Below are 21,828 nucleotides of genomic sequence, written 5' to 3'. Positions count from 1 at the left end.
TGTGTGCAAGAGTAGAGTGTTATGTGAGTGTGTGTTTATTAGGGTAGAGTACTGTGTGTGTGTGTGTGTGTGTGAGGGTAGAGTACTGTGTGTGTGTGTGAGGGTAGAGTATTGTATGTGTGTGTGTGTGTGAGGGTAGAGTATTGTATGTGTGTGTAAGGGGGTGTGTACGCGTGTGTGTGTGTGAGGATAGAGTACTGTGTGTGTGTCTGTGTGTAAGGGGGTGTGTACGTGTGTGTGTGTGTGTGAGGGTAGAGTATTGTATGTGTGTGTAAGGGGGTGTGTACGTGTGTGTGTGTGTGTGTGTGAGGATAGAGTACTGTGTGTGTAAGGGTGTGTGTACGTGTGTGTGTGTGTGAGGATAGAGTACTGTGTGTGTGTGTGTAAGGGGGTGTGTACGTGTGTGTGTGTGTGAGGGGGTGTGTACGTGTGTGTGTGTGTGAGGGTAGAGTACTGTGTGTGTGTGTGCGCACGTGTGTGTGTGTGTGGGGGGGGGGGGTGGGGGGGGTGGGGGGGGGAGTGGTGGGGGAGATGTTAACAGCATTAAGTTGGGGGAAAGGAGTTCGCTCACTGGTCGGGGAGTGAGGGCGACCTGGTCGGATTGTACAAGTTTTCTTCCATCTCATCATTCACCCCCATCCCTACCCCCAACGACTCTCTCTCTCTCTCTCTCTCTCCCCCCCTCCCACCTCGGGGAGCAATGGTCTGCGGATATGGGGCTCTGCTTGGGGTCGGATGCGAGCGCTGAGGAGCGCGAGGCGCGGATACGCAGCGAGAAAATCGACCGCGCGTTATACGAGTTCGCCAAACAAGAGTTCAACGTAGTGAAAATCCTACTTCTGGGTAAGTAGAAACTCACACACACACTCACACACACTCACTCATTCACACACACACACTCATTCATTCATACACTCATTCACACACTCACTCATTCATTCACACACTCATTCATTCACACACTCACTCATTCACACACTCACTCATTCACACACTCACTCATTCATTCACTCACTCATTCATTCATTCACACACTCACTCATTCATTCACACACTCATTCACACACCCACTCATTCATTCACACACTCATTCACACACTCACTCGTTCATTCACACACATTCATTCACTCACTCACTCATTCACACACACTCCTTCACACACATACACTCATTCACACATACACTCACTCACTCATTCACACACACACTCATTCACTCACTCACTCATTCAGACACACACTCATTCACATATACATTCACTCATTCACACATACACTCACTCACTCACACACACACTCATTCACACATACACTCACTCATTTACACATACACTCACTCATTCACACATACACTCACTCACTCATTCACACACACACAGTCTGGCTGCTAAACCAGGGAAAGGGAAGGTGGAATGTGTGACCTGACAGTCCAAACCCGGACTGTCTTCAAAACTACCCCCTAAACTTTCCCACTGGTTTATATTTGTTTCTACTGTAAATGGACTAATGTTAATGTTATGGGTTGGGATTTTTTTTTGCTTTGATTTTTTAGGAGAATTTAATTTACTCCCTTTTTTAAAAAAAAGAAATCCTCCCCCCTGTAAATGCAGTTACCTTAAGTCTGACCTGATGCTGCCTGCTCTGAAGGTATTCTTATGTTTTCTTTATATAAATATATGTATTAATGTTCTAAGTTGCACCGCTGCGGATGATTTGTATGTTGCTTTTATGGGGCGTGTAACTGGGATCACAGGCGAGCGGAGAATAACTTGTGTATTGTAAGTATAGTAAATAAATAGACACGTGTGTGGGGGTTCACCCCCCACCAGATTGGGGTACAGCAGAGTCGTTCTTTGGGGGCTAAGGTTAAGTTAGCACCGACCCACCCCCCAAAAAAATGTGGGGCTTTTAAATTAGGAGGAACAAGAACCAAGCAAAAGCTTCTAGTGACAAGCGAGTGTATTTGTGACATGACCTCATAGAGTTTGGTCATCAAACCCCCAAAAACCACACACACAACACACACCAGAATCGACCTCATCTCTTTAAAAGCCAATTACTTTCCAATTTCGAGTTAGATTGTGATGTCCCAATCTACCATCACATCGTTGATCAAATCTCAGTTGCTCTCTTTATTGAATAAAACCAGAGCCAGTTTGGCCAGCCCCAGCCCAGCCAATAAAAGAAGCCTTTTGTGCAAGAGGAAAAAGTTTCATCTGACAAACTTGCTGAGGTTTTTTTTTTAAAAAAGAGAGGAGGATTGTTGCTTCTGAAGGCAAGTTTTAATGGAAGGCTTGAGAGTCCTACTGTAACCAATTAAAGCTATATTGTACACTATTTTCGACTGAACTCTTCCTCCCCCACTGCCCCTTTTCTGACTGCCATGCTAAGTGGTCGTTAGTGCTATGTCGGGAATATCCAAGGGCGTCATTGTACAACTGCTCCGTGGTGACTGGGAAGCTGAAAATGAATGGGAAGAAAAAAGGCACCAGCCATAACCGTCCTTGCGTTAGACACGGTGCCTGATCCCACAAAAACGTCTCCAATAATAACAATCTTTTCATTTGGTATTAGCCCCTTATCACGTCAGAAGGACATCTCAAAGCATTTCACAGAATTTACTGTGAAATAAAGTGACTGCAGAGGAACGTTATCTGTGAGGTTGCCTCACCTTTGCTGAGGGAACTAACTAACTCCTCGAGTCTTGAACACACAACCACTAGTGTTGCCATTGGCCCAGTGCAGAATCTAGGAGATGTCCTTTGTATGTAAACTCTTCAAAGAACTTCTCGACCTTTCTCCAGGTGCAGCGGAGAGTGGGAAGAGCACTCTGGTCAAACAGATGAAGATCATCCACAGTCATGGGTTCAGCGATGAAGAACTTGCAAGTTTCAAGGTAACGACTCAGAGAGAGAGAGAGAGAGAGCGAGAAAGAGAGGGAAAAAAAAGACTCAGTGTGACTCAGGTTCGATGAGGAATTCCTAATGTTAGTAATGACGATCCTTGTGTTTGTTCCAGTGCATCAAAATACCTCCAAGCGTGTGTGTCACTGGGAATTGCTGTCAAGTGTAGTGGCTGTGATTTCAGGGAATTCTTGGCAGCCTTAAATAGCTGTAAGTGGCTTCCACTCCCACATGGCTTTTCACCAATCCTGGAATGTCAGTGTTGTTGCATTGCCAGGAATGTTGAGCGAGGTAGTCAGGGGGGAGGGGTACAGTTTTCACGTCAGGACGACGTCTCAAAGCATTTGACAGAGTTGACTGTGAGGCGTGGTTAATGTATATTTTGTGGGCTAAGAGATGAAACATGGAGCAGATTTTCACTGGGGGTGGGGGGAGGGGGAGGAATAAAGCCAGGAAGGTGGAGAACTCGGTAGTCTGAGGCTCTGAACCAGCTGCGTCTCATAAACAGCGGGAGTGAGGCACGGGAACCGCAGCCCGTCACTTTGCTTCCTGATTAAAAGTCTTTTCAAGCCCCCAGGGAACGTTTGATGCAAGTCCAGGTTAGTGAGAGTTTGTTGTAACCTGTAAAACAAAACCATCGCCACATCAGTCACTGAGGGTCATCAGTTCCCACTGTTTAATTTAAACTATCCCCACACCCACCCCCAGCCATAATAATAGTAATCCTTGCATTTGATATAGCGCCTTATCAAGTCTTTGAGATGTTTCAAAATGCTTCACAGGATGTACTGTAAAGCGTATTATGTACAATATCCAACATATGTAATACCTACAAATAATATATTATTTATAATACCTATCATACCTTCCCTTGAGTTTAGAAGGTTGGGTTATCTAATTGAGGTGTTTAAAATGACAAAGGCCATTCAGGAGTGAAATCTGGAAACACTTTTTCCATACAAAGGCCAGTGGAAATCCAGAACTCTCCATCCCCTAAAAGGCTGTGGACGCTGGATCAATTGAGATTTTCAAGACTGAGGTCGATCGATAGATTTTTATTAGGTCAGGGTATCAAGGGATATGGGATGAACGCGAGTAAATGGAGTTGAGATACAATCAGCCTTGAGCTAATAAGATGGCGGAACAGGCTCGAGGGGCTGATTGGCTTATCATGGACGAGGGGTGGGGGTAGGGGTGAGTGAGAAGGCTGAAAGAGACAGCGTAGATGGAGAGATGCTCTGTGTTCATTAGTGAGGAAGGAGTATTTAACATTTCCTTATTCCACACACCTCTGTTTTTACCCAGCAGTAAGTAGGAACCCAGTTATTAGTCAATTGGCGGAATCGCTTTCCAGGGGCAATAATCCGTCCCCCCCAAAATTTGGTCCCTTAATCCACGACTCTGGGATACTGCTGTGCGCAATTGGCTGCCGCGTTTCTCTCACAAAATACACAGTCAATCCACTTTACAGTATATCCTGTGAAGCACTTTGAGACATCTAGAAGACGTGATGAGGCGCTATATCAAATGCAAGGATTATTATTATCTGGAGATTCCCTGGTTCCTAATGTTGGCTGAGAGCCAGCTCCAGGGTGAATCATCGTCTGAGTTTCATAGCAACTCGTTCCACTACATTCCAGGTCCTGTGATTTTGAAGAATGATTGACAGCTCCTTGTTTGCATGTGCAGGCGGACAGACAGACACACGCAGACACAAACACACTATAAACACACCCACGCACATATATGTAATGTATAAAACATATATACACACACGCACAACCCCCTCCCCTTTCCAACACAGTAACAGCGAGCGAGCTTGAACATAACCACTAAGCAGTGATCTTCGAGTTATTTATTTGAACAAAGAAACAAAGGGAGTGAGGTCAGGGGAGCTGTTGTACACCGAGGGGTGTTGGAATGTGGAATGCCTGAGCTGGAAGTGCAGTTAGTTGAAGCACAATCCACGTGAGCTTTTAAGAGGGGAATTAGCAGAAATATCCAAAAAGATAGCACTTTGCGGCTAAAAACAGCGATGCGCTTTGAGACGTCCTCCCAACGTGAAATGCGCTGTATCCAATGCAAGGATTATTATTAAATAGGTGGGGCGCGGGAGGTGAGGGAGACCGAGGGGGAGAAGGTGGGAGATTGGGACTAAGTGCAGAGCTATTGAATAGAGCACAAACACAAGGGGCTGAATGGCCTCTTGTCCTGTAACGTTCCTTGCTTTACTAGAAAGCCAGAGCTCAACTATAATATGGTAAGAGTCTTTAACTTGTTGGGTGGGGCTGATTGTGGGTGTGTAGGGTGCCCCCCCAGTGGCCTGGTTGGCGACATTGTGTGGCTTGAACCAAGCTTTAGAGGGCTCCAGGTTTGCGAACTCAGCATTGGTCTGGGCTGATTGTTAGATGGTTAACTCAACCAGGGACCTGGGGAGTGTTGGCCAGGACGCAGCGAGGGAGGAGGATCCTTCTTCCATTTCCTAGAATGTCACAGTGACGGGATCTCTGGGGAGTTGCGTTGTGTGGTAAATGAGAGCTGCTACGCCCAGTTGAATAGAGCGTGTCAGAACTTGTGCTGTCCTGAATGTAACAGTATAACAGGTTATAATGGAAACCTGTGAGCTGCAATCTCTACACCTGTTTTGTTGTCAAAGTTTTGTGGCGTCAAACCACAACCTGTGTAGGTGGAATGCACGGAACTCTGTTTGGTTTGGATACTCCCATCTTGAAGGCCTGCACATGGCCTGAAGCCGTTTCCACGGTTAGTTCATGGGATAATTGAGGAGCTGGCATTGCTCGGCACCTCAGGCCAACACTGGGTCTCCGGGGGACAATGGCTGTATTTTTCCTGGTGTCGGGGTGGAGGAGAAAGAGGGGTTTTGTTGGTGGTGGATTCTCCTGTCATGTGGCTTTGCTTGTGGTTTGGGCTCGAGGGACCGGCAGAGGTCAGGCGCCAGCCCTCCCCCCCTCGTGTCCCTGTTGGAGACGGAGGGCAAACCTCGTGTCTTTACCAAAGTCAATGGGTAAATATCCAAAGTGATAAATAACCCAGTGTCTGTAACACCAACAACAAGATTTCATTTATAGAGCGCCTTTCACGTCGGGAGGACGTCCCAAGGCGCTGGACAGTTACAGCCTTAAAGTGCTTCACAGGCAATCGCTGCCAAGCGAAATAACTGTGTGCGCTGCGGGAGAAACTCGACAGACAGTTTGCGCACAGAAATGTCATGAAGTGAGCGAACAATTTATGGCCGGGTGGGGCAGAGAGAAACTCCCTTTTCCACTCGTTCAGCTGATGCTATCGGCCGTAACTCTTTGCGATTCTCATCTCTACAAAGGTTCTGGTTTATTCTCTGCCCTCACCCCCCCCCCTTTTCGCTCACAGCCGGCTGTTCTGGACAATCTCCTGAGTTCCATGAAGTTTGTGCTGCAGGGCATGGGAATCCTCCGGATCAACCTCGCCATCCCCAGGAACACGGTAAGAGCTCGGGTGGAGGAGGCGCAGGGGAGAGGGGGGCGAATTTCCCATCAGAGGAATCAATCCGAGGCAGAGACTTGTTTATTTTCTTCTTCCTTCCCTCCCCACCTGATTTGTGGAGTCCTGTAGCTCAGTGGTTGGAGTTCAATTCCAGGCAGAGGGCGAAACCTTGGGCAAGTTTCCTTACTCCACACAGAGCCTAATAATAATCCCTCGAAAACCAAAAACAATAATAAATTGGTCATTTTCAATCTACGACTGTTTGTGGGACATTGCTGTGCGCCATTGGCTGCCGCGTTCGCCCACAAATATACAGTCAATTCACTTTACAGTGTGTTCTGTGAAGCGCTTTGGGACGTCCTCCCGACGTGAAAAGCGCGATATCAAATGCAAGGATTATTATTATTATAATGAAAATATACCTGCAGTGACCCGATTACCTCCAGAAGGTGGCAGGAACGCTTCAGTTATCAGCTGGTAGATTTTCTCAGTGAGTCAGGACCAGCTGGAGAGAAACCTGGCTCTGGAGTCAGTTACAACTTTCCTCTGGTTCCTGCAGTCCTGGACCTCAGTCCTTCTGGTGGTGGGTGGTGCGGAGAGAACAGCCCCAGTTAATAAGGACACAGGAATTGCCAGACGAAAGACGACCAAGGTCCATCCAGTTTGCCTTCCACGATCCTGGCAGCCGCTGGCGCATTAAAGCTGGTAGACCCTCGTGTCAGTGCAAGAGCCCGTTTAGCCCCAATCTCTCGCTTGAAATATTTTTTTTTAATGTTTGGGGCTGGGGGTGAAGGGTTGGGAGGGGTGGGAGTTGGATGAGCCTGTGCCTGGTTTCGCCCCCCCCCCCCCAACCCCACGACTCTGACTCCCGGCTGGTTTGTTTGTGTTTCAGACTCACGCGCAGACCGTGCTGTCGTGCGGTCGTTGCTTTGACGAGGATGAGACGCTTTTGCCGTTCGTTGGTCACGCTCTGCGCTGCCTGTGGGCGGATCCCGCGGTCCGGCTGGCGGCCAGTCGCGGCTACGAATACGAGCTGAACGACTCCGCCCACTAGTGAGTGACTTCCTCCCCTCCTGCGTGGATCTGTCGTCGTCGATTCCTGATCAGAAAGTGTGTCAGCTCAGCCCATTGGTAGCGCTCTCTCTCACCTCCAAGTCAGAAGGTTGTGGGTTCGAGCCCCCACGTCAGGAATTGGAATCGCACCGTCTAAGCTGACGCTCCAACGCAGCACTGGGGGGTGGTGGAGGGGGGGTGGAACGTTAAAGGTCCCGCGGCGCTATTCCAAAAGAGAAGGGAGTTTCTCTCTCCTGGTGTGTTGGCCAATAATCCCCAACATAACATCTGTCACTCACTCCATGGCTGTTTTGTCCGGGACATTGTTTGTGGCACGTTGCTTGGGTGCAAAACTGGCTGCTGCGTTTCGCCCATTAAAATACACAGTCACTCCACTTTACAGTATGTCCCGTGAAGCGCTTTGGTGCGACTCGATGACGTGATAAAAGCGCTGTATCGAAATGCAAGGATTATTATTATGATTCTGTCGGAGCTGCCAGTGACATTTGTGAAACAATGTGTAATTGGAACTCGCGGGCAGTGTCTGGGTTGTAATTTTGGAGATGAAATGAGCTAATTACTGCCTTTGACATTAAGCAGGGTCCAGGGAGGTGCAGGTCACAGCCCGCTGATTGTGAAAACATTGGTCCTTTTATACTCCTTAAACAACCGTGTGCCATTTACACTGACTCATAGGTGACACGAGCTTTGCAGAGGTTGATATGATTATCACACGATCACTGAGCAGTTTGGCCGGAGGGGGTGGGGGTCCCAGTGGAGAAGGGGTCCTTTCTGGTAACTACATAGTGCGGAGGATCAATGTGTTTGTGTGTCCCGGGGGGTGGCTTTGGTCAGTCAAATCTCCTCACAGGGAATTACATAACTCCAATAATCCTGGCATTCAATATCATGACTTTACTGTCAAAACACCTTGATTGCTGTCAAGTGTAGTGACTGTGGGTTTTGCAGACAAACATGACAGCAATGTCCCGCAAACAGCTACGAAGTGAGCAACCAATTTGATTTTGCGGCATTGTTGGCCAGGACATCTGGAGAGAGGAACTTCTCTTCTTCATGGATCTTTAACGTGTGTGTGTGTGTCTTTGTCTGTGTGGTGTTTGCATGTGGGGTGGGTGTGTGTTTGTGTGGTGGGGGGTGTGGGCGGGGGGAGAGGTGGGTGTGTGGTGGGTGGGGGGGCGTTGGGCAGTGTCGGAGGCTGGTATCCCCCATTTACTGGCTCTCGCTCCACTTGCCATCTGTAGAATATACTACGGGCGGAATGTATTTGGTGTGCAATGGGAGGCGAGGGACCAGCCCGAGGGAGGGCGCAATATTAAAAGCTGGAGTGGAGGAGGCTGGCAGAGCGCTAACGCGATTGCGAGCTCGAGCTGCTGTCTCTCGTTACCCCTGAGACGCTGTGTGCAGTGACTCACTTTACAGATAAACATACGCTTCCCAGTCCAGGCTGTGTGTCTGTCTCCCACCCCCATCCCCACCAGCGAAAGTCCCTGTAATGACCAGAGAGCGAGCCAGCCCTCAGATACCCTCCACCTTCACATTACACTGAGTCGGGTCCTGTAGTTCAATGGTTAGAGCACTCGCTTTGCAAGCGAAAGAACTGAGTTTAATTCCAGGCAGAGGGCAAAACCTTGGGCAAGTTTCCTTACTCCACACAGAGCCTAATAATAATCCTCCAAAACCAAAAACAATAATAAATTGGTCATTTTCAATCTACGACTGTTTGTGGGACATTGCAGTGCGCAATTGGCTGCCGCGTTCGCCCACAAATATACAGTCAATTCACTTTACAGTGTGTTCTGTGAAGCGCTTTGGGACGTCCTCCCGACGTGAAAAGCGCTATATCAAATGCAAAGATTATTATTATTATTTTATCGCCGTTGATTGACGGGGAGGATATGGCATTAGCAGGAATATTGTGCGTCTACTCTCTCGGAGTCGGGAAACGGATTAGGGTCCAGCACAAGTGTCAAACCCGCTGATCGCTGTGACGCAATCGTCAAGCCCTGGGGAGGGGAGGGGTTTTAAAGCGATGCTCGTCACGTCTTGAGGGTGGGTGGGGAGGTGACGAGGGTTGGGGAGGACGGTGGGTTTCTCTCCCGTCTGGTCTGTTTGTCTCGGGCGTGTTTTCTGTGGAAAACAAACACGTTTGACGAGACAGAAAAACATCACCGGATCTTCCTTTTATCTCAGCAAATGGTTTCTTGGTTGCTGTCACTCTTTCCTTACCCCCCCCCCACCCCCACAGCCAAGATATTTATATCCGCGATCAACACCCCACTCCACCACAGCCTCCTGACACTCCGCGAGTGGGTGTTGGATGATGGGAGGTGTCGCCAGTGTTGATTGTGGTCGGCACAGACGGCTGTGGTTACGGTCTGGCTGATCGCTGAGCAACAGGCATGGGCTGCACTTTGCCACAAGGAAAGAGGACAAAACATCCTAAACCCCCTCTGCCCCCTCCCCCCACCCCAACCCCGCTCTCTCTCCCTCCGCCGCCCGCCCCTTCATAAAACAAGCCAAAACCTGACAGGTGTCAGATCAGATTTGAGGCTGAGATTGACGTCTGTCGCTCGTCCCTCTGCCCGGAGCTCTGCTTAATGTCAATTTCGGGCTCCAGCGCGGAGACTGACAGACGGAACACCAACATCGCGGCTGAGCCAGGAATCGTGTCCCGGGGAGCGAGGAACCCAGCAGGTTGGGGGTGGGGGGGCTGATGGGTGGAGGAGCTGAAGATTCTCTGTCTCTCCGCTCTCCTTTTTTGCCCATTTTATCTTAATAAATGCGCACCTATGCATTGCTGGGGTGGGGGGTGTTGCATTGACGGAGGTGCCATCCTTCGGATGAGACATTAAACCGAGTTCCCCGTCTGTCTGCTCAGGTGGATGTTAAAGATATTGCGGCGCTGTTCATGTAGAGAAGGGAGTGACTGTATTTTGTAGGCAAACACCGCAGCGCAATTGCACCCGGTTTCTCTCTCCCCAGTTGGTGACCTGGCCAACAATCTCCCTCGCGCTCACCCTGCGGCTGCGCAAAATTGGCTGCCGCATCTTGTCCTCAGAATAAACAGTCACTCCGCTTTGCAGCGTGTCCTGCGAAGCGCTTTCGAGACGTCTCGACGACGTGATAAAGGCACTGTGTCAAATGGAAAGATTATTCCTTTGTATTTGTGTGTGTTTTTTCCCCTCCCGCAGTTTCTTCGTAAACATTAACCGGATCACGGCTCCGGGTTACAGACCCACCCAGACTGACCTCCTGCGGGTCCGACTCCGCACAGCAGGCGTCATCGAGACTCAGTTCAAAATCAACAACTTGATTTTCAGGTGAGAAGATGGCACTGAGTCTGTGGGGTGGGGTGGAGTGGGGGGGGGTGCGCGAGGTGGAAGGTCCTGTAATGTAGTTCGATTCCCAAGCCGGGCAAAGCCATAGGCAAGTTTCCTTGTTGGTCGATTGGCAGATCGCTTTCCGGGGGTAATAATCCCTCCAAAATAATAATAATAATAATAATAAAATTGGTCACTCAATCCACGACTGTTTGTGGGACACTCCTGTGCATCATTGACTGCCGTGTTTTGCCCACAAAATATACAGTCAATTAACTTTGCTTTTGCCCCCCACACACCCCTCTCCTCACCTCGCTTCTTCCCCCCCACTCCCACCCCACTGTGGCTCCTGTCTCACGTTCCACCAGTGATAATGAAGGAAGCTGAAGCTCTTATTAACGCTTGTGGTGCGAGGCCAGCAACAGCTCACAACGTCCCTGCAGTGAGTCAGCCTTTAATAGTGAAATAATTACTAGAGAGAATGGAGGGTAAAATAGCCTCGGGGCTGATACAGTGTCGGTCACACCGAGTGTAGAGGACGTTTGCTGTCCGAGAGGTGACTTGTTCCACCCACTGCGTTTCACATTTACTCTTTTTTTATTTCTTTTTCCTCTTCTTTTTCTTTCTATTCTTTCTTCCTCTCCCTCCCTCTTTTTCTCTCTCTTTCTCTCTCTCTCTCTCTCGGCTTTCTCTTTTCACACTTTCTGTTTTCTCCCTCGTTCTTTCTGATTCTTTCCGTTTTCCATTCTCTTTATTCTGTCTCACTTTTATCTTTTCTTTCATCCTCACACACTCGCACTCTCTCTCTCTCTCTCTCTCTCTCTGACCCCCTCACCAGCCAGTTGCTGTGGCGGAGGAATGGGGGCTGGAGCTTTGGCGGTTGGGAGGAGAGGGTTTGAGGGAGAAGTTGTGTGTGTGTGTGTGTGTAAGTGTGGGGGGGGGGGGTGTGGGGAGTGGGTTCAGTGTCGGGCAGTGCTGGGGTGCCAGGCTGACCCCCAGTGTTTATTTCTATCTATATTTGCTGCTGTCATACAGTATCTCAGGCTGAGAAGGTCAGCAGTAATTGAAGCTGGCAGCTCCCCTCGGCAGTGATGGACGGGCTTCGTGCCGCCCGCCTGTCTCTCCACTCCGCGCTAATGACTGTAATGAGAAGGTAACTTGTTTTCACAGCCTGAACCTGCGAAGCTGTAATTGTGGTCGCTGGTGACCCCAGCGCACGGCTTACCTTTCTGTGAGCGAAGCCTCCATTCCTCCCTCCCCCTACCCCCACGGTTGATCACAGCCCGACACTGTAACATTCACTGTCCGCCTTGTGGAGCCCTGACCCCCCACCCTCACCGTGCACCTCGCACTCACTCACTCGCTGACAATCTGTCTGTCATTTCTCTCACCCTCTCGCTTTGTCTCGTTCTGTCTCTCTTTTCTCTCCGTCCTCTTTCTCGCCCTCGCTCTGACTCTCTCCCTCTGTCTCTCGTTTGCGCTCTCTCTCTCTCTCGCTCTGTCTCACTCTCACCATCTATCTCTGACTTTCTTTCTCTCTGTCACACTCACTTTGTTATTACTGATAATAATCCTTGCATTTGATATAGTGTTTTACCACCTCAAAGGGCTTCCCAGAATATACCGTAAAGTGGAGTGACTATGTATCTTGTGGCAAAAATTGTCGATGTTGAGGGGGAGTATGACAGGATGTTGGGCTCAGCAACAAAACAAAAGGATGTGGCTCACCCCCTTTAACCATTAAACCCAGAGATAATGGGATTGATTGAATCCGCATTTATTAAAACTTTGATTTGATTTCTCGCTGCTGATGATGGGCAGATTTTAATCTCTATGTTGTAAGAAACTCAAACTCAAATCAGATCATCTCCTCATGGGGAATAAGTTAAACACCGACTCCATAATGCCTGTAAAAATACTACCTTCAAAAGAAAAAGAAATAATAATAATTTGGTCACTCAATCCACGACTGTCTGTGGGACTGCTGTGTGCAATTTGCTGCAGTGTTTCGCCCCCAAAAATCCACTTTACAATGTATACTGTGAAGCACTTTGAGACGTGCTAAGGTGCTTTAACAAATGCAAGGATTATTATAGATATTTGCATGTTTATTATATGTAAAGTGTAATGTGTATCTGGATACTGTGTGTGTTTAGACACATTCTGTATTGTATTATATATTGATTTTGTACGTGTACACAGTATTTCGAAACCTTACAAAAGGTCCTGGAAATGCCGCAGGGAGTTTGGTGATTAACAATTAATGGGCAGGATTAGAAGTTGATTTGAAATTCTTTTTAATGGCGGGATAAGGATTACTCATTTCTGCAATGGAATTAAACGTTCCGCTTTACTGCACACTGACGCAGTCTGTACAAATGAACTGTCTTGTTCGCTCCCTCTTTAGCCCTCTATAGGTTAATGTTATTCGGATGTGGGGGAAGAACTCGTTTCTTTATCATTTCGTGATTCTTTTTCTCTCCGTCTCAAGGTGAGAGATGTTCGTTTCGGCAGCGGAAACTTTCCTCGTTTCACTCGTTTTGATCGAGACGTTAAACCGAGGGCTCGTCTGTCTGTCCAGGCGGACGTTAAAGATTCTGTGGCGCTATTCGAAAAGAGACAGAAACTCTGAAAAGGGAGAGTTTCTTTCTCCCGGTATCCTGGCCGACAATCCTCCAAATAAAATTATTCACTCACTCCGTGGCTGTTTGTGGGACACGGCGGTGTGCAATAGTGCTGCCGTGTTTGCCTACAAAATACACAGTCACTCCCTTCTTTTCAAACAGTGCCACAGGATCTTTAATGCTTACCTGAACAGGAGCTTGGTATAACATATAATATATGTATTATATGTTAAATTGTGTGTGTGTATGTGTGTGTGTATATATATATGTTAAAAAAAATCTCATCAAAGGACAGCACCTCTGACAATGCAACACACCCTCAGGGCTGCATTGGAGCATCATCTGTGAATCCAAGTCCCCGACGTGAAGGCTCGAACCCGCAATCTTAGTCACAATAAAAAAAATAATCCTTATGTTTGCTATAGCGCCGTATCACGTCTTCGAGACGCCTCAAAGCGCTTCACGGGATATACTGTAAAGTGGAGGGACTGTGTATTTTGTGGGCGAAATCCTCTGGCTGGCAGGAGAGAGCGCTACCCGCTGCGCCCGGCTGACACCCAAACAGTCGTGTTTCCTCTGTTTCCCAGGATGTACGACGTGGGGGGGCAGAGGACGGAGCGCAGGAAGTGGATCGGCTGTTTCGAGGAGGTGCGAGCGGTGCTGTACGTGGCCGCACTGAGTGGATATGATATGACACTACTGGAGGAGCTGACTGTGGTGAGACCCTCGTTCCCCCCTCTCTCACCACCCCTCCCCGCCCCCCCCACCCCACCTCACTCCACACCTCCCTCGCTAACACACATTCCCAGCAGGGGTGTCCTGTGGGGGGCTGCGGGTGTGGGGGGAGGGAGTGAGATGGAAGGAAAAGTGATCAGATATGATATAAAAATTACAGGCTATAATTTCCTCCGCTCAATGCTAATGGTATTTAACCCATTTCAAACACAAAAGGCTTGGACAAGAAAAGCAATTATCGTTTGTGATTAATATTCATGGGGCTGAGTTGTAAATGAAGTGAAGTGTCGTTCGACTAACTCCCTGTTCAGGGTTTATTTACATTGCTCTTTTTCTCTCTCTCCCCCCCCTCCCCCCACCCCTCTCTCTCGCGCAGAATCGACTACAGGAGAGTTTGAAGCTTTTCTCTTCCATCTGCAATAATGTTTTCTTCAGGAGCACATCTATGGTACGTAGTTCAGGCGTGAAGGATTCGTGCAGTCCAGGCAATTGCTCCAGTGCAGTGAAGGGGGGGAAGGAGCACTGCATGGATGTTGATGTCATCCTTCAGGAGGGATGTTAAACCAAGGTCCCGTCTGCGCCTGTTCATGTGAATGTTCGCCATCCACATGTCACTCCGCTTTGACAATGTGACGGGGGGCTCTGCCAAATGCAAGGATTATTAATATTATTATCTCACCACCCTAATGGAAAAGAGAAGGGAGTTTGTCCCAGTGTCCTCCTGTACTCAGAACAGAGCTGGCTTTGAGGCGATGTACTTTTGCCTCTCTCCACCCCCCCCCACACCCCCCCACACACACACACACACACACACTCGTTCACCCATACTCTGGGTTGCCCCAAAGCCTTGGCTCTTGCCAAACTGTGGCCAATACCCTCCAGGAATCAGTTGAGCAGTTAAACACCCTCCCTCCGGGAAGAGAGAGTGTATTCTGATCCAGGCACAGGAGAATTTCCTTGAGGGGAGCCTGCGTGATATAAGCGGAACTTGGGTTTGCTTTGGAGACCCTCCAGTGATGGACTGCCACGTGTGTCAGGCTCCCAGCTAACCATGTGCAGAGTGAAGTTACCCCCACCCCACAGGGAGATTGCCTCTCCCCCCCCCCCCACCCTACCCCAGGCACCAAGCAAATGAGTCTCCTCTGGAGAGCTGCTCAGAGCCGCTCACCTCTGACCTGCAATTAGCCTGGTTCCACTTCGAACTCCAGTGGCTGCCGTTTGTCATTAACTCGGAGCCAATAATGTCCGGCAGACGGTAATTTTTCGTTCTGCCTGGCAACCCCGCTTACAGTTCCCGTCTATCTGAAGGTTCCCTTTAATTGGTTCCATTTACTGCCTCTAATAACATATTATTCAGTGACAAATCTCTCCAAAGGGCTGAATAATCTCGGAGATTTCGCCTTCTATCTGGACAGCCTCTTGCCCGCAGGAGAGAATCAGTCCTTTTGTCCGCTGACAAATCTTGTCTGTTTCTCTTAACGATCGATGCGGCGTTTGATTCATTGATTGATATTTTTTTGTTGTTGTTTCTCTATAAAATAAAAAAAACAATGGAAATGTTATCAGTTGGACTCCGGGCGAGCGGGTGGGGGTCTGTTTAATCTGTCGCGCTCGTTTTTATTTTCATTTATTTTCGTTTTTTTTTCAAAAAATCGCTTTCAGATTTTGTTCCTGAATAAAATCGATCTTTTCCAAGAGAAGATTTTACATTCCGAGAGGCATCTCCGGCTGTATTTCTCCGAATACAGAGGTACCAAACATTCGTCTTCTCCACACACACACACGCACACACGCGGACTATTGTTACTATTGCTGTTGCTGTTGTTACTAATATTATTATTACTCTTACTAAGAGTAAGTTGCTTTTTTACCAGCATTATTGTTTCTATTGTTAATGCCGTCGCTACCATTACTGCTACTAATTGCTGTTGATATTGTTCACCACTATTGCTCGTGCTGCTGTTACTCTTGTTCGTTGTTGCCGTTACTCTCGGTGGTGGTTCTTAGCGCGACTCTTGTTGCTCGTGTCCCTCGTGTGACTGTGAGTGTCGGTGTGACTGGTCGTGTTACTCGTGTGACCATCAGTGCTATTGTTGCTCTCGCTGTGCCAGGCGCTGACTGTGATGTAGATGCCGGCGCCCGGTTCGTGGCCAATCAGTTTCTCAGCCTGAACAGGAACGTGGCCAAGCTGGTTTATCACCATTTCACCACGGCGACCGACACCTCCAACGTGCAAGTGGTCTTCCAGGTCGTCATGGATACCATCATCAAGGAGAACCTCGAGGCCGTTTCTCTGCTTTAATGAAGTTCGTCCCTTTCCCGCCCATCAAAGCGAGCGGCCCGGCAACTCTCCCCGAGATGTGCGTGCGTGCAAATCCACAGGCCGCTAGTGAGTACGCACTTGCGTGCGCACTGGCGCACCTTTTTTTTTTCTTTTGGTCAGCCGGGTGGGCGTCTGACACGTGCGGAAACTCCTGCTTAAGAGTCTCCAAACCCACCTGAGAATTCCGTGCATCCCACCGACAGTATGGAAATTCCAGAGAGAGAGATTATTGGAATGGAATGTGCGCTCTCTCTCTCTCTCTCTCTCTGTCTCTGTCTCTCACTGGAGGGACACCTCCCGCTTACCTGATTCCGGAGAGTACTCGGAGCAGGTTGGCAAGAGCCAAGGCTTGGGGGAGCCCAGAGCGCACACTGCACAGTCACACCCTCCGTACTGTGCACACAGAGAGAACGGCTGCATCAGCTTTGCTCCTGGAGGGATTGTGAAATCCGATTGATGTGATGGATATTTTATTAACGGAGGTGTGTGGGTGGGTCGGGGTATTTTCACGCCTCCCGCCAACCCTATCCCCGTTTGCTGCAAGTTATATAATTGACCATCCATTATACTGTTGCCTAAGTTTTCAAAACTTCTGAAAACTTCTATCTCAAACATTGCATTCCATAGTCTTCCCTCCCCCACACACACAGACACGCACACACACACACCACCCCTTCAAATTCCTTGCTTTTTTTTAAAGGAATTTCATCTGTAAGTATGTTCATTTTTGTGTTTAATTAAGTAATTAATTAAAAATAACTGAAGGTTGTTCAGATGTTTGTTTGATTTGGAGAGTGACACTTTGAGTGCGGAGTGAAATTCAGAATAAAATGAAAACTTATCTATGACTGAAAACACCCTGTAAAATATATATATGTACTGTACATATATGTTTATGTGTGTGTGTATGAGTGCATATTATATATATATTATATATGTGTGTATGTCTGAGGTGTGTGCGGCTCAGCCCAATGTTCTAAAGCAACACAGGAGAAGGATTTAAAGTATAGATCTCTTTCAATTAACCATAGAAATCCTCGCCAGCTGGCTCTGTAAACCCGTTCTCCTATTTTAACCAAATAACTGTTCAGGTTTTCCTTTCCAGGTTGTGCAAATATTCTCTCTCTCACCGTTTCCCCTCTCAATGTATGACATAGATTCCCCGGGGGTACAGTAACCGGGTCTGTCTGTCTCTCTCTCTCTCTATCTGCCGGGGCTCGGGGCTTACTCTGACCATGTGAGTATCTTTGGCCACTTTTGCTGACTTTTTTATTCATTTGTACATTTCGTGTGTCAATATCCCCGCTGTGAATCACACACTTTTGTCGTTGAGATAAATAGATAACCACTGTGAGAGAAGGAGTGACTGTGAGAGGGAGTGAGTGTGAGGGAGGGTGGGAAGGAGTGTGATTGAAATAAACAATCGAAGAAAAATACCAGGAGTCAAAGACGCATTTTTTAAGGCTGAAATATAATTCACATTTCATTTCCAGAGACCAAAAAAAAACTCACAGAATCACGAAATCATTCCTACAACTTAAATACAGCGAATTTTGCTTTATACACAGAATGAGGTACTTTTTTTAATATATCATGATCGATCATTAAAGGAGAAAGGGGGTGGGGGGGAGAAAGACTGATCAGTTGATCAGCTGTAAAAACATTTCCGACCTTTTTCAATACAATGATACATCCAGTAAATCTGTCTCACTCACTCACTCACTCACTCACACATACACACAGAGAGAGACACACAAGAGCTTTGGATTGTGTTTAGGTGGTCGACACACGGGCAGAAAATGTAACATTCAGTGTCAGGAATTGATGAGACCAGTTCATACGTGTGTGTGCGTGCGTGTGTGTGTGTGTGTGGGTAGGGTGGGGTGGGGTGGTTGCTGGGGTGGGAGGTGTTGAAGAAGGGGGGAAAACGAGGATCAAGCAGTAACACAGTCTTGCGAGCCCAGCGACAGATAAATGTCTGCTTTACACTGGAAAGTGTTGAGGTTGTCGGGCAGCAGCTGACAGCTCTGCAGGTTTGGAGAGATGTCCTTCACACACACAGCCTGCAAACCAGAGCAAAGGCAAAATCAGCAACGAAAATAATACTCGTGTTTAATACAAGTGCCTTTATTTACATAAAAGTAATAAAATAGTTTCAATAACCATTCCCTCCCTTTTTTCCAAACTTAAGTGCCAATTGTAACAATCCCTGGTTATGTTCGTAGCTCATATTGTGGCATCGAAATAGCTTTTTTTTAAAAAAGATAAAACTCCAAAAATGAAATTAATCAATTTGAAATTAATAAAACGCCCAAAAACAAAAACCCAAATATAAAAATTTCCTCTCACTCATGGTCTTAATATATATATATATAGTGATTTTTTCCTCCCTCCCCAAATCGGAACAGTATTTAAAATTAATATTTATCAACTTTAACATTGTGGTCTCGTAGATTTTTTGGGTTTAAACTGCAGGCTATTTTTTTAAAAATCAACCACAGTATTTAAATGTGAAATAGACTGAAATACTTAGTTTAGCTGATTTGAGACTAATCTTATTCAAGGTGCTGATGAGATTGCGACTGACTGACTGACTGAGTGATATAATAATGATTATAATAATCCTTGCACCTGATGTAGTGCCTTCACATCGTTGAGAAGTCTTAAAGCGCTTCACAGAATATATCGTAAAGTGAATTAATTGACTGTATTTTGTGGGCAAAACATGGCAGCCAATTGCACACAGTAGTGTCCCATAAACAGCCGTGGATTGAGTGACCCAATTTTTTCGGAGGGATTATTACCCCCAAAAAGTGATTCGCTGGTAGACAGGCGTTGTGGAGTAAGGAAACTTGCCTGGGAATCGAACCCGGGTCCTCTCGCTTGCTCTAACCACTGCACTACAGGATTCCTCAATGAAATGAGGAATTGTTTGTGGAGAGGGAATCTATACTCACCATGTTTTTGATCAGCGTGCTCTGTTGAGGCTGTGTCAGCTCAGGGTACAGGTGGCCTTCACCTGTCTCTGCCCCCTCGCTGGGCTCGGAACGACGCACATAGGGGGAGCGACGGATGCCCGAGAGGAGACCCGAAGCTCTACCCACGGAGTAGTAACTGGGACCAGCCGTTTGCTTGTACCAGGCGTCAGCGGGGCTGCAGATCAGCGAGGAGAACAGCACACTCAGAACAGCCATTCTGGCTGAGCATTCCAGGGCGAGCATGACTTTACTGTGAAGTCAAGTCTCTCTCTGTCTGTCTCTCTCTCGCTGCTTCCTGCACCAAATGCAAAGCTGTGAATGTGAAGCAAACGCTCATCTCCAGCTCTATTTAAATGCCCCTCTCCCAGCCCCCTCCTCTCCCGCCCCCCCCCCCCCCCCCCCCCGCCACACACACTTCCATTTATTGACGACAATTCCGTCACATCTGATGCATAGTTAATCTGCATTCTCCAGACACCCTGACACGTTGTGGGCGATTAAAATCTCCAATTAACAAACTGGGGATGAATATTCGTTTAGATTTTTTTTAATATACTGTGTGTATACATATTCTCTCTCTCTCCCCCGTCTCTCTCTCTCTGCCCCTCCAGCTTTTTGTGATTCTCAGATGCATTAGAATTTTAATCATTTAAGCGTCACCTCAGTGATAGTCACTTTTCTTGGACAGGGCAGTTCGAAGGGTAATTTCTGACTGAGAGGGAGAAGGCACTCGGATTAGAGGCAAGAAAGGAAATAAAGACAGGAGCAAAAAGATGAATTATAAAAAGAGTGAAATAACAATAATAATCCTTGCATTTGATATAGCGCCTTATCACGTCTTCGAGACGTCTCAAAGCGCTTCACAGGATATACTGTAAGGTGAATTGACTATTTTGTGGGCGAATACAGAGAGAGGGGGATGAAGGCATCAAACCCATCACTCGGCATCTGTTCCTGGTTACAGGGAGAGAAAGTTTTGGTTATTTTTATATTTATGGCTTCTGATTTTCAGGGTGTTTATTCATTTCCTTTTCTTCGAGGATTATTTTTTAGCAATTTGAGTGTTTGTAAATGGGAGGGGCTTTTGTTACTGTAAAGAGAAGAGTTGGGAGATGTAAGAGTAGTGCACATGCTTAAGAATAATTAGTATTATTAATAACAATTAGTAATGAATGCCACACCAGAGACTTTACTGTGAAGTCAAGTCTCTCTCTGTCTGTCTCTCTCTCGCTGCTTCCTGCACCAAATGCAAAGCTGTGAATGTGAAGCAAACGCTCATCTCCAGCTCTATTTAAATGCCCCTCTCCCAGCCCCCTCCTCTCAGTCGTATACATTTAATACGAGTTGGATTGTAGAATTCATACAGATCAGACATATGGGAGTTTTATTTTAATGCTTTAAGCGCTGTGAGACGCTGTCCTGCTATATTAATAAACAGGTTGTTCAAGCAGTAGATCAGGTGGAGAGAAGGAATGGATGGGGGGGGGATGTCAGTTACCAGTAACCGTGCTCTGACTGTAACTGGTTAATATCTTGTTAGTAAAGACGCAGGGTGGTGAGCGAGACGCTGTGTCTAATCTCTCTACACCTCTGTGTGAAGTTTCATATTGCTGCCGTTCTGCTCCATTACCCCTATCAAATGGAATTACCTCGCTCTGACTGCGGGCAGTTGCGATTTGCATAGCAGATGGCATTACTACTCCTTTTATTAGATGGTAGAGATTAAATGTAGCCGTGAGCAACGTGATCCGTACTCCTCACCGCCCAGCCTGCCCCGAGAGATTAAACACAACCAGTTTGTACATCGCAATCCCTTTATTGAGAAATATTACATTTCAATCGACTATCAACCCCCAGCTCTGGTACAAAGCCTCCACTGTCCAGCACCTTGCGATGTCCTACCAACGTCAAAGGCGCTGTACAAATATAATTTTGTTCTTGTTGCTATTCTGCGTGTATATGTGTGTGGCGTGTCTTTGCTTGTATGTTGTAAGGTGGAGAATTCCACCCGGGTCTAGAATGATTCTGTCTCAAGGACGTGATAAGGCGCTATATTAAATATAAGGATCATTATTATTTATGCAGCATTTCGGAACATCCAAAGATTGAGCAAATTGTTGAATTCACTCTTCACTTTCTATTTTTTTTTGTCTGTTCTCCCCCCACCCCCCCCCACCCCCGGTTCTTAAAAGAAACGTACAGAAACATGGCTTCAAAATTGAGGCAATGTTAGAGAATTTGCTGAATCCCAGATGCTCTGAAATGCCACGTTATGAATAGAGCAAATCGAGACCGAGGTGAAATGGAATTTCTGCCCCTGTGATCCCATCTGTCTTGTATTTCTATTTAAGTATTATTGGATTCTGGAGAGCGGAGTTTCTCCCACTGTCC

General features: G+C 47.2%; 2 protein-coding genes across 2 annotated transcripts; one reads left to right on the top strand and one right to left on the bottom strand.

Moving 5' to 3' along the window:
- Nucleotides 1–512: 512 nt before the first annotated feature.
- Nucleotides 513–16,588, top strand: gnav1 (guanine nucleotide binding protein (G protein) alpha v1). Its single transcript, XM_042342387.1, has 9 exons — nt 513–843; nt 2,805–2,896; nt 6,291–6,383; nt 7,276–7,436; nt 10,649–10,777; nt 13,989–14,118; nt 14,513–14,584; nt 15,799–15,886; nt 16,248–16,588. The coding sequence occupies exons 1-9, from the start codon at nt 714–716 to the stop codon at nt 16,436–16,438; spliced, it is 1,086 nt and encodes a 361-aa protein (XP_042198321.1). The 5' UTR covers nt 513–713; the 3' UTR covers nt 16,439–16,588.
- A 1,323-nt stretch (nt 16,589–17,911) lies between these two features.
- npb (neuropeptide B) lies at nt 17,912–19,811 on the bottom strand. The gene is made up of 2 exons (XM_007888695.2): nt 19,417–19,811; nt 17,912–18,522 (listed from the first exon to the last, which is right to left on the bottom strand). Exons 1-2 carry the CDS (start codon nt 19,678–19,680, stop codon nt 18,394–18,396), a joined length of 393 nt encoding a protein of 130 aa, XP_007886886.1. The 5' UTR covers nt 19,681–19,811; the 3' UTR covers nt 17,912–18,393.
- Between the last annotated feature and the right edge of the window lie 2,017 nt (nt 19,812–21,828).

Source organism: Callorhinchus milii, unplaced genomic scaffold (genome assembly GCF_018977255.1).
Source record: "Callorhinchus milii isolate IMCB2004 unplaced genomic scaffold, IMCB_Cmil_1.0 Scaffold20, whole genome shotgun sequence".
NCBI lineage: Eukaryota > Metazoa > Chordata > Chondrichthyes > Chimaeriformes > Callorhinchidae > Callorhinchus > Callorhinchus milii.
This window is presented reverse-complemented; position numbering and strand designations above follow the sequence as displayed.